We start from the raw sequence: 12,463 nt of genomic DNA on the forward strand, positions 1-12,463 counted from the left end.
TTGCTACTCCATTAACTACATAATGAGCTGGAAATGAGCCAGTTTCAACCACCATTCCCTTCATATACAGGGGTTTCATTTAAACAGTGAAGCATATTAAAGCTTTTTTTTTTTTTTTTTATAATGTGAAAAAAAATGGGTAAATGCAAATTGTTTTCTTAGTGGAAGAGAAGATGACTTCTTGTAGTCTCGCCTGTTTTTCTGGCATGCAGGACAGTCCAAAGCAAGTGCAATTTCCAGGAGAGGAAGCTTAAATCTCTTTCAGTAAAACATTCCACTGCTGTTTTCAGCAGTTCTTTGAAACAACTGCTGTGGGGGCCAAAAAAAGAGCCTGTGTGTTCCTGTGGGCTTAACACATCTGCAAGTTAATTTTTCAAGAAAAGACTTGCAGATTTTCCTTTGGTATCTCTACTTATTTTGTACAGGCTACAACCGGCAACCCTTCTGTCTGCCTCCTAGCCCAGCTATCTGCCAGGCAGCCCTGTGTCCTCGCTGTGGCTGGGGGCTGTCAGCTATCCCTGCTCTGCTGAGATCGTTTCAGGAGAGGGCTATTTATTTATTTGTATTTCCCATCACACGCAGGCTGGTCCTCTCCGCTCCATCTGTTTGAGAATAATTAGTTGCAAGGGATAAACTGAAAGCTGTAACACTGCAACGTACCCTGAGCCAGTAAAAGTTTCTTCAGTAGAGAATCAAATATTCTTACTGTTTCTGTGGTGACTAACACAGCATACACTTACCCATCTGTCTCCTGTCTCCGAGAGGAGCTGAGGTCAGCTTTCTCAGTGGGAAATTATCTGGATTGCTTTGAGTACACATTAGTGTTTTCAGAAACCCTTTTTTCTACCTCCATTTTTCTTCTCAATAATATCTTTTTATGTCAATATTTAATCATTCTCTTCCTTTCCTGACAGGCCAAAAATACTTCCAAGTTCTACTCAGCTAATCTCAGCAACATGGGGCGAGTGCAGAGAGTACCTGCTAGGTTTGTCTTGGATCCTTGGCGTGCATGCCAAATTCAAGAGCAACATCAGCTCGGTTGGCACGGGAAGGTAGCGGGTTCTTACGTCTCTCCATGAAAAGAAATAAAGGAGTGTCAGGCAGTGCAAACCTTTGTGTTTGTCACTATAGCGAGCAGATGGACTCTAGCATGCACTCTCCTTGCATGAATGACTTCCTTTTTTTACTTCTGTCTTGTGGAAAGCAGTTAGCTACTTCAGCTGATACAAATGTCTCCCCAGAAGAGTAATAGCTTAAAAAAAAGAGGAACAAAAAACGGTAATATATTTCTGAAGGTTGCCTGACTTCCAAAGCCTGAGCCTAACAGTGGAGCTGACAGAATTGTATACGAGTAAATAAATCATTAGCTGAAAGCATATGTGTTTGTTTTGTTTTTTTTTAATCTGCAGAATGTTGTGCAGTTAAGCTTTGCATAATTATCTCGTCTGCGATTTTACAATGGCGATTTATGGTGCATCTTTGACTTGACATGAAGACTCTGGCTCTCCGTGTGCTTAACTTTACACACTGGAGATATTTTGTAGAAGCTAATGTGACCATTCAGACACAGAAGTAAGTGCAAGTTGCTGCCTCATTGAAGCTTCAGAAAATCAATACAGACTTTCCTCTTGCTATTGAAAACTCAATCTAGTTTTAAAAATTGGGTTGGGAGCAACATAAAATATTTTATTTCCTTTGAGATTCTATAAAAATAGTAGTTTTCTTCACTAGCTGGGAAGCCCTGAGGAAATATTTTATTTTTCTGTCACTAAACCCAGCAAACTACTATTTGCCAATTAACATAATGTATCTGCTTGTTCACTGTCTCCATTTGCACAAGGAGGCATTAAAAAGATTTTTCAAATGGCAGAGCCTCATTCTTTTAGCAACTTATTTCAAATCAACACATGCACAGGAGAGCTTACAAATATTTACATACATTTTCTTACATACACATCTGTATGTATGCATACACGCACAGATGCACAGACACATACAGCACTACAAAGCCTGATATCCCTTCCATTTCTCAGTTGCAGTGCCTTGGTCCAAGACACAGGCTGGGCATGCAGAGACACGGCACTTATCGGTGTGGTTGCTGAAAATGAGCTACAAATCTCGAGACTGCAGTAGGTGCCTTTGCCCCTTGATCTTCAGTGAGGAAGGAGGCAGCTGGACTGGGTCCTCCTCGATAGCATCTGCTAAGTTTGGCCAAGTGAAGAGACCAGTTATCAGTTATCTGAACACCAGGCTTAGGGGAAAATATCTCCGCACCATATGCCCTTGTAGTCTCCCGACCACCGCTTTCATTTCTGGCATTTGGCCCCCTCAGCTGCTGCAAAGCCAGGATGTTTCTTTGACACATCAGCACTGTTTTGATTGGTCTGAGCTTAAAATAGGCGCTGGGAATTGGTGGTATGAAATCATGAAAACTGCACGTCTCTGAAGTGGGAAACAAATGGATCTTTTTGAAACAACATCTTTAATTGCTTACGTTTCTGCTCCTTTCTTTTCTGGCATTATTCCCCAAAAAAAAAAACCACAAAAAAACAGTGGATAGAGTTTGAAGTTATTTTCCTCTTCCTCATGGTGAGATATCACGTGAGACGTATCTTAGTGGAAATTGCCACATTAAGTCCCAACTTCAGGCAATGTACACACTTTACAGTTCTTTCAGTTAAAAGTCTCTGGTATTAACCCAGTTGGTGAAGACAGCGAAGAGAGAACGGCCAAATCAAAGGCAGGGATGAAAAGGAAATGAAAAGGTGGAAAAGGACTGATCTGATGTGCTTGTATTAAAACACCAGCAACTCCTAATAAATACACCGGTCAAACGCTGAGCCCAGAAACACGAAGTCAGTTGTAACGCTTGCATAATCACTCAGCCTATTGAGCCTTATCTAACAAAACGGTTTTCATTTTATATCATTTTCTCAGGTTCTGCTGGAAGGCTGCAATAAGTTTATTTATCAAAAAAACTGGGACAGCTCCTCTGGGAATAAAACAGTTACAGTCCTATCATCTACTGAAACTTCAGAATGTGCGCATACTCTCCTGCATCGCCACTGAACTAGAAACCTGGCTGTCTGTGCAGTTAGCTGAAGCCTTGGATCCTAAGTTCCAGTCCAGAGAAAATTTTTACAGCTGAGTTGCATAATATCCTGACAAACTGTTTATAATGGAAGCACTGGACTGATTGTTAACTGTGTGGTTACAAGTTCTTTTTTTATTCTCCCTTCTGTTCAAATGCTAAAATGAATGAATGGCTTGGGGAAGTAAGTGAAGTAACAAACTGGAATACAATTGTATTTTTCTGGGGGTTTCATGAGCATATTTAATAGAGAATCAATACACAGAAAAATGTCTGAGGTGAATCCAAGGAAATTGCCTAAGATTGTGTATTGTAATTTGAAAATATATATTTTTTCAAACAAGCAACAAAGCTGTTATGACATAAATAATCTAAAGAAGAGAAAACCGAAAGGGAGTGGCTTATACGGAGCATGGCTTGCTACGGAAGGAATTTAGCATTAAATTATGTTTTCATAAAAAAGGCATTTCAAACCACAACAGCAGCTGCTAATACGGTTCATTTATCACACAAACGATGTCATCCATTGGGTTTTACAAAACATCCTTCCAAGTAGCGACATCTTCCTCTCCCCCTCAAACACCACATCCAAAGCCCAGTGAAGTCAGACTTTTCCGCAGACTTCAAAGGTCTTGGAGTTCAGACCCGCTGTGAGCGCAGTCTGACCTCCTTAGAGGGTAACTAAGACGTGGAGCAAGTCCAGTGTGATGGCTGAGGGGTCTGAGCTGTCTGAGCCCTTGCCACTTTGCTCCTTCCCTTCACAGTTCTTCATCTCTCCCTTGACTCTCATCAAGCTAGCATATCCACCTCCGCAAATCTGCATTTCCTCCTAGGCCCTCTCTGCTGTCATGTCAGCTCTCTCCAGCTGGCACTCAACACCCACATCCATCCTTTCCCTTGGGGCAGGCACTGCATGCAGCCTAAGTTTGGCTGTGATCTTCAAAACCTTACTGCTCTCAGCCCCCTCAGCACCATGCAGGCCAGTTGGCATCACTACACTGATACAAACACAACCTTCCTTCCCGTCCCCAACCACACACTTGTCATGGGCAAGTGAAAATTTCCCCATTTTTAGCTCCACAGCGGCATGCCAAGAAGCCAAGGGCAATCCAGAGATGTGCAGATAGACTTGCCTGAGGACTGGGTTTGAAGATCAGGCAGCTGCCACGCAGGACACACCAGCCCTGCATCCAGGTGCTTGCTTCACACCTCAGCTGGTTTCAAATCCTCAGATAGGTTTTTCTGTTGTTAAACTGACTGTACTTTATCTTTGGCCAAACTGGGACTTGGGAACTTGTGAGTTACGATGCAGCTCACAGCCAGACCCTCCCTGAAGCTTTTTTGGGGGGGTTAAAGAAAAGCCATGAGGTTTTCCCTTTAGGCCTTCTCCATTACATTCTCCAGTCATCTGTTTCATGCATTTCTAGATATGAATCAGGAAGAGGAATCCTGCCATTTTTGCCCTTTATATTATGAAGAACATGCCCAGCTGCACACAAAGGCACAGACTTGAACATGCACAAGCGTGCTGGCACACAGCACCCGCTCCTACCTTTCCTGGTGCACACATGGTCCCGTCCAGCGGAGGCCCTTTCTTTGTTTTGCAGAAGTAGGGGTTCTCGGGGTGGCTACACCACAGCTGCTTGCAGGGATCAAACGTACGGAACTGAAACACAAGAAAAATCAGAGCAGAAGATGCTTTGACAGAGCTCCGACTTGAAACTCCAATAGAAGCCGCAGCACAGTGGGGTTTTTCCTTGTCTAGCTCTGAAGTCCCAGCTGTTCTCACTGATTCCTGAGGAACTTTGTGGATTGAATATGTCTGAACTTTCTTGCAAAATCATCAGTGACTCTGAAGTGACATCCTGCCTGCATTTGAGGGAATTATGCTGGGCAAAAATAGCTTTATGTGAGTGACCAAAGGCAGAATGGGCAAGGGGGAAACCGGTGTCCCCGGATGACAAGGCCCACTGCTTTTTCTTAGAGTTTCTCCAAATGGTACCACTTCATTCGACAAACAAAAAGAACACTTGAGTATTCATGAGAGAGGGAACCAAGCTGCTCCTCTTCGGAGGGTGGAAATCTGACCTCAGGACCCTGATGCAGTGAGCAGTTCATCATTTTACCTACAATACAAGTGCTTGTACTGGAGAGAGTGAGAACCACCCACCACACAATGCAATAAGCTATTTATCTGGCCTCCCAGGCTCCCAGGCTCCAGAGAACAGCTATAAGACCCTCTTTGGCAGGGACATTCTTCCAAGGCAGCATCAGTGAGAGTTATGTCAAGACACAATTTTACAGCTGATGCTTAAAAGGTTTTTATCCATTATCTGGAGACACTATGCAGCACACATAGTCCTGCAGATGGGAATCAAAGCAGAAATATTATGTGTTAGCAGCTGCCACACCAGCTGAAAACACCTCTTTGCGTTTCATATTTTCGTCCCACTTGAGGAGATGGAGGTGGGAGGCATAGCCCCGCTACAGAGGACTGCCCTTTCTAAGGTCAAGCCACTGCAAATTGCACCAGTTCTTGCTTTGCTTTTACATTTAGACTTACTCCCTTGTGTTCCCAGTACAACAGAGCCAACCATGTCATCAGAAGCTCTTGCAAGTTGTTCTACTGGCTGTCACACTTACTTGCACATGCTAGGCATCAAAATGCATCATGTTTTCCACAAAACTGGAACATAAAAGCATACTGCCCCACATACGCACTACAAGATGTGACACCAAATCCATCTCCTTCTCATCTGGGTGAGAGTTTTGTAACAAAATAACTAGCTGCCAGCAAATGAGGCTCAATAATACAGCAAGCTTGTTTGCTTGAAGTCTAAAGCTATTTATGAAATTACAGCATAATCATTTCTGTAAATTCAGTTGAAAAAACAAACAAACAAACAACTACAGAGATTCTTAAAATAACATATTTGTCAGCATCAAGTTGTTATTTCTTGCTTACAGCTAAGTGGGCACAGCATCTTTCCTTGTGGGCTTCACTACACTGACCCTATTAAGAGCATTTCAGAGACACAGCACTCCTGGATGAGAAATAGCAGAAGCTAAACTTAAGTACTCACAGCTGTGCACATCATGTAGCCCAAACCAAAATCAAAACGGCACTGCTCATTCATGGAGTAGTGAATTCCTGGCAGCTGTGGAAGGGAAGGCCAGTCATGTTCGAAGGGATCATCGCGCAGACAATCATAGGAACTGCAACAGGCAAAAATTACAGTAACAGATGGGGCTGTGAGACTTGCACAGTATTTGTGGTTTCAGTGGCTCCTTGTTCCAAACAAAACAGAGCCTACGATTTCTCAGACATTGGTTGTGAAGAGCATTTAATATTGCAATTATGCTCACATAAACTTTATTATGTTGTATCTACCTTTAACAGATTCTATATATTTTTTCTTAAGCCTTTCCAGTTTAACTTCCATTTAGCTTGCAGGTAAATTACTATCAGTTTCCAGGTTCCCTATGAGAAATGAATCAAAGGAACAATCCACATGAGACCAAGAAGAAAAGAATGCTTAATTAATTTTCCATTTGTGGAATTCCTTACTACCTGCAACTGCTTTTCAAGTGAAGTTTTAGAAGCAGAAGCCAGGGTAACCACCCAAGAATACTCCTAAGCTTGCAATACTCCTGTCCCTTGCCGAGAAGCAGCAACTCATTTATAAGCACGTGCACTTTTCAGCCTGTATTACATGCTCAGGATTTCTCCCTCTCTCTGTTTCTCCTGATAGCTGTCAGGAGAAATAATCTGTCATCCATAATCTGTACAAGGTTTCCTTTCCACGGAATGAAATGAGAGATTTGGAAAATGGATGAATGTGGGAGATTTTCCTAAATGGTGAGGATAGCTTGTAACGTACTAGAATTGTATTTGACTAAGGTGCATGGAGAACAGAGGACTGATGAGAATATCATTGAATAGCTAACATGGTATAATCACTGGTTAATTCACAAGACCAACATGGTAGGCAGTATCTCTGAAATGTCTCCAATTTACTTAACAGACATCAGGACACCATACCCAAGTCTATTCTGGCAATCATTCAGGCTGCCTTTAAGATACCAATAGCTGGAAGCAGAATTTTGAGGTTAGATTTACTTCAAAGCAAGCCATCATTCTGCTTTGTTATAAGACACTTAAAAATAACTGTACTTAAAAGAACATAAAGCAGCCGTCTAGGCCAGATGATTTTTATTTAATGGGTAATGCTCTAAAGGATCTTGCTAATTGAAACAATCACACATCTCTCACAACACTTCTTTGCTTTATTGCCATACCTAAATTATTTAAGATAACAGAAATATTGACAAAAAGACTGACTTATGTGCATTTTGCTGCATTTTTTCCTACTTGTTTTCAGTTTTTGCTGTGTGTCGTAGTAGTTTCCCCATAAGTTTTCCATACATCTTGCACACAACAAAAAGGGGAAGTTCTTTTCCATAAGAAGCAAAAACAGGATCATAAACATCAGAGTTTATCGGAGAACTTGGGTGCAATTCTAGGGACTGAAGGGTCAGTTCCAAAGAGAAGGCAAGGGGAGTGGATGAAGCTGTTAAAAGGACTGGAGAATAAAATAGCTTTTTCATTTAGGATATTTAAAGGAAAAGAACCCCCTGAAAAATTAATTCTAGAATCATGTTATTTTTTTAGATATCTATTAAAGTCAAGAAAACCTCTAAGCAATTTAAAAGGGCAGAATTTCATCTTTAATTAGCACCATCTTATCATTGGCAGATACCATAAGCAACCCATGGCACTTGGGGCCATATTTGGTATCTATAAGATACAAGCCTGCTAGGGGTTACGTGAAGGGGGAAGGAAAGTTAGGATATCAGTGTCAGTGTCTCCCACTGAGAGGACAGCATACGTACTATCAACATTCAGAAAATGAAATTAATTGAGAACTTGCATTATTATTATTTGGAATTCATGGGAAAGCATCTGTTTCCCAGTAGGGCAGGGGTGAATTTCTTTGTTTTATTCAACCCCATTTGAGTAACTAATAAAAGGATAAAGCATAAATGCTAAGTGTAGAATTGTTCTTAGATGCTTCTTCATCAAAGGAGAGACTGTTTAACAGCTACTCACTGGAGGTATCGATTCAGCTCTTGCTGGCTGCAGCGAGACCAGTGGAAGCGATGAAACGCGGCTTGTACAAGGGGGGCCATGATGCTCCCCAGGCGGACTTCATCCCCACATCTGTTTCCCTGGCCATCGTGCTCCATGCCTAAACTGTCCCGCACAGGAGAGAGCAAGCACAGTTACATTGCAGACAAACTCTCAGTGACCAAATGGTTTCGCGTCCCAAATGTCACCAGTGCAGCCAGGTTCTTACATCCCACAACTCTTGCCCACAAGAGCAAAGTCATTAGCTCTATGACAGGGTGACACTGAAGTGAAAGAGCTAGCCTGTAGCCCACACAGAAGCACTGACCCCCTTCAAACACTTTTGAAATACACTAAAAATGTCTTTTTTTGGACTTCTGTGCACATCAACATTTGTGAATTACTATGGGTAAATGAATCAATTTCTGGATTAAGAAGCTAGTCTACTCTCCAGGAGCATTAAAATAAATTCATTTATACTCCCTATCTGGAGCTATTCAGAAGTTTCTCCAACTTAACAAACAAACAAGCTTATTTGCTTAATTTGAAGTAATCTGCAATTGTAGCCAAGTAGGGAAAAAAGCCACACTGCAAGCTAGTTTAGACTAGCTGCTGCTACTGCCCACTAGCAATTCCACATTGTTTATATGTGAAATAGCCTGGAAAGTGTTGGGTGCCTTCAAGAAAATTACCCCCAGTTACAGATACAAAAAAAAAAAAAAGCAGCTTTCTAATGAATGTATTTTCTTCTTCCCTTGCTAGGATCTTATATTGTTTTTTTTCTGTGTTCACTGTTTGACTAATATGGGCACTAGCTGTCCATAACTGAAACTGAGTTAACAGATTGGGGCTGAATGTGATTTCAGAGATTACAAACAATCTTCAGAGGTCTCTCTTCTAAAGCTCACTGTGTACTCTTTATAATCCTTATTCAAAAATTCTGGAATCAAATACCATCTGGGTATCAATTCTATGTCCCTATCTAATTAAGATACATTTATAGTGAGATTCAATAAACTTTGGCAATTTTTTCATTTAAAGCCCTCAATAATTTCTGATACGACAGAAAAGGACCTGCAGGCTTTCTTAGGGAAAATATAATAGATTGAAACTGTTCAGAAAAAGCCTTCTGGGAACTGCTGTTCTACCAAATAGAAAATCAGAAATCAGTGGGTGTCCTCTGCAGACAGAGAAACTAAAAATGCTCTAAGAGAAACCAAAGCTCTAACAACTGCTGCCTGGTCATTGGTTCCAATCACATCAATAAAAAAATATTATTGCATTTTAAAAATATGAAACATAGAGAATAGTTGCAACCTCAGTGCTTAGCAACTTGTTTCTGTACAGTACTGTATCCTTTACCAACAGTAACATATCTCATGTGCTTATTTAATATGGATTGTTTCTGAGAATCATGTATTCCACTAACTCAAAAAATTCATATTTCATCATAACAGATACTTTACATTTCCACCAGGAGACCATAATACATCATTCATTCTGGTTTCACAGCAGCTCTGGGAGGTATTTGGGTATTAGTTCCTTTTTTCCATTTGAAAATACCAAAATATAAAACTCACTAAAGATCATAAATAAAGTCTTGAGAGAGCTGAAATCTGAAGCCAGGGCTAACCCTGAATATTATTTCTTAATATAAAGTGCGCCTTTCTAATGTCATAGATATCTGTCAGTGCCTAAAGCATTATAAGGTACGACACGGGATGTCCACAGTTCTACTCACACATGTCCAGTTTCATGAGCAACCACAAATGCAGATGAAAAACCATCTTCATGGTTGAGAGTGCAACTTCGAACAGGATGACACATTCCAGTGACTGGAGCATAGCCTGTGAGATATGAGATTGTTCCAGAAAATGAACATGTATTGAAAGGCAACGTGTGGTGAGAAGCTGTAGGAAAAATCTCTGTCTTCCCCTTGTGACACAAATATGGTTGAGGTGGTCTTTTCAAAGGTAACAAGAGACCTCTGCTCACAGACAACTAATATTGTCCTCCCTCATCTATGAAACAGATGAACCCAGCCTGCTGAACAAATTAAAACTATATTCCTGGCTCACTGAGAAGATTGTTATCACATCTAGGACCATTCTGCAATTGCCTTCTCCAAGTACACAAGGCAGCAGAGGAAAAGGATGCCACATACTGCTGTGTTACAGCTCATGAGCTCGCTGCAGTTGCAGCCCTCAGGGAATGCATGAGCAAAGCCCCAGCCCTGTGCTGACAGCAGATCTGGCCAACCCAAAAGGAATGGGAAAGCACTGAGATTTATCCCCTCCAGTGAACAAACCTGATCCCAGAAGAGGCAGAAAGAAAGGAAAAAGTGGACAATACTGGGCCCTGCTGTTCCAGGCCTCTTGGTAACCGCATTTCTTGGCAGTCCGTGCTGCAACAACTTTTTAAACACAAAATCTATTCTTTAATCTTTGGGCATTTTCAGATATTTATATAGGGATCCCATTTGTTTGTCTTCACTGAGAGTAAAGAAATGATCCAATAAATAATCTCATCAGTTCGAAAGGACAGAATAAGTGAAACAGTTACAGTTGAAAATGAGCCTACGTAGAGCAGTTGGGGAAAGTGTTGACCAAAACTAAGCAAAAACTACACAATAAAACGTTGTACAATTAGCTTTGCAAAGTGATAAAAATAAATACTGTTCAGAAGTCTTGCCATTTACGACACAAAACCTGATGCAGATCTTACCTTGCATGCCAGATGGACCAAAATCCTGCCTTGTGAGAAAGATAGCATGGTCGTGATATTCTGCATGCCCAGTGTCCGGTTTCTGCTGCAAGTAGGCCCAGCGACACACGTTCTCCAGGCTTTGAGAAGGGTTCCCAATCTCTATCAGACTCATGGACTGGACAAGCCCAGGAGAAAAAAGAGTAATAGATATTTATTAAACTTAGGTGATTTTTTTCCAACTTGTTCCAGCACTTGGGCAAATATTCCATTTCCATTAAATCTCTGTTCTTAATAAAGAAACAATTATGCTTCACAAACAAATTTTACTGGATCAAGAGAGTAAAAAAACAGCTAAAGTTCACGGTTAGATTGAATATGATTTCTGTGACATATCCATAAGCTTTAAGATATAACAAGAGGGAAAAAAAGGTATTTTAATGACAAATCAGTATTGTGTTTTGCACCGTGCATTATTATTTCTATGCCATCTTGGCACTAGCTTGCGCCATCACCTCCAGTCTGGATATGTTTCCAACCAAGCACATACCCTGCAGGAAGTGCACCAGCACTTGGCCAGCAGAGACTGCCGCAGCTTGGGGAGGGCAAAGCCTATCAGACACCCAGCCCTGGTTATCGGCCACTTTTGCCATGCAACTGGGCTGTCAACTGTTTCTTCAGCGGTACTTGAATCATTACTTTGAGAAATGGACTTTCCCAAAGGCTGCCTTTTAACATGAGTTTTCCTTAACTCATTCTGTATTTGAAGATCATTCAGGATGTAGCCCATCTTCCCAATCTGGTACACCTTTCTTCTACTTCCAAGTTGCGCGTTACATCAGTGCTGTGCTGGCATGACTTAGCTGACTTGAATGAGCTAACATGCATTAGGTGGGTGCAAAGGACAATTCTCTTGAATGAAAAAGAGAAAGGTATTTTAAAATTCAACTAGTATATTTGCTTCTTTTTGTTCCATACTACTTTCTTAAGAATTCCCAGCTAACGCTACTTAATATTGTGCATTGTTAAGACTTTAAAAAGCTTATTGTATGCAGGATGCTGTAAAATGTATGACTAATTGACCCACCCCAAGTCTTCCAGGATTTTTAAGAACTACATATGTGAACCTTGGCTTTTCATTTACAAAAATTATATCACCATGACAACACTGTGATCATAACACAAACCACTACAATTTAGATGCTATACTGTACTGTAAGCATTTATAATTCCCAGATACTTAATTTAGAGCAAAACCTAGCCTGGGCCAAAAATAAGAGAGAAGTAATATAGTTCGTGTTTAAATACAGATGTATTTGACATCTCCTCTAATTGAGTGCATGATGGAGTACACAGAGTATTGACTACATGAAAAAGCAAATCCTCAAAGGGTTGTGGAAGAACAACTGGAACTGATAAAAGAAAAGCCTGCCAAACTGAGGTCTGATTTTGGCAAAAATGGGATATTACAATTCTGCAAATGTTCAGAAAAACAAATTAATAAACGAAATAGAGGCACAGTTTGGATTCTGATACCACTT

At 40.9% G+C, this 12,463-nt stretch overlaps 1 protein-coding gene across 2 annotated transcripts in view; it reads right to left on the reverse strand.

Moving 5' to 3' along the window:
• Window positions 1–12,463, reverse strand: part of ADAMTS2 (ADAM metallopeptidase with thrombospondin type 1 motif 2) — a 191,086-nt gene that overhangs the window by 39,238 nt on the left and 139,385 nt on the right. For both annotated transcript variants that reach the window (XM_048057168.2, XM_067005513.1), the window contains exons 6-10: window positions 10,944–11,100; window positions 9,961–10,066; window positions 8,202–8,345; window positions 6,175–6,307; window positions 4,644–4,757 (exon numbers count right to left, since the gene is read on the reverse strand). In XM_048057168.2, coding sequence (XP_047913125.2) covers window positions 4,644–4,757; window positions 6,175–6,307; window positions 8,202–8,345; window positions 9,961–10,066; window positions 10,944–11,100 — 654 coding nt within the window. The remainder of the gene's footprint in view (window positions 1–4,643; window positions 4,758–6,174; window positions 6,308–8,201; window positions 8,346–9,960; window positions 10,067–10,943; window positions 11,101–12,463) is intronic.

The sequence above is a fragment of the Anser cygnoides genome, chromosome 14, assembly GCF_040182565.1.
Source record: "Anser cygnoides isolate HZ-2024a breed goose chromosome 14, Taihu_goose_T2T_genome, whole genome shotgun sequence".
NCBI lineage: Eukaryota > Metazoa > Chordata > Aves > Anseriformes > Anatidae > Anser > Anser cygnoides.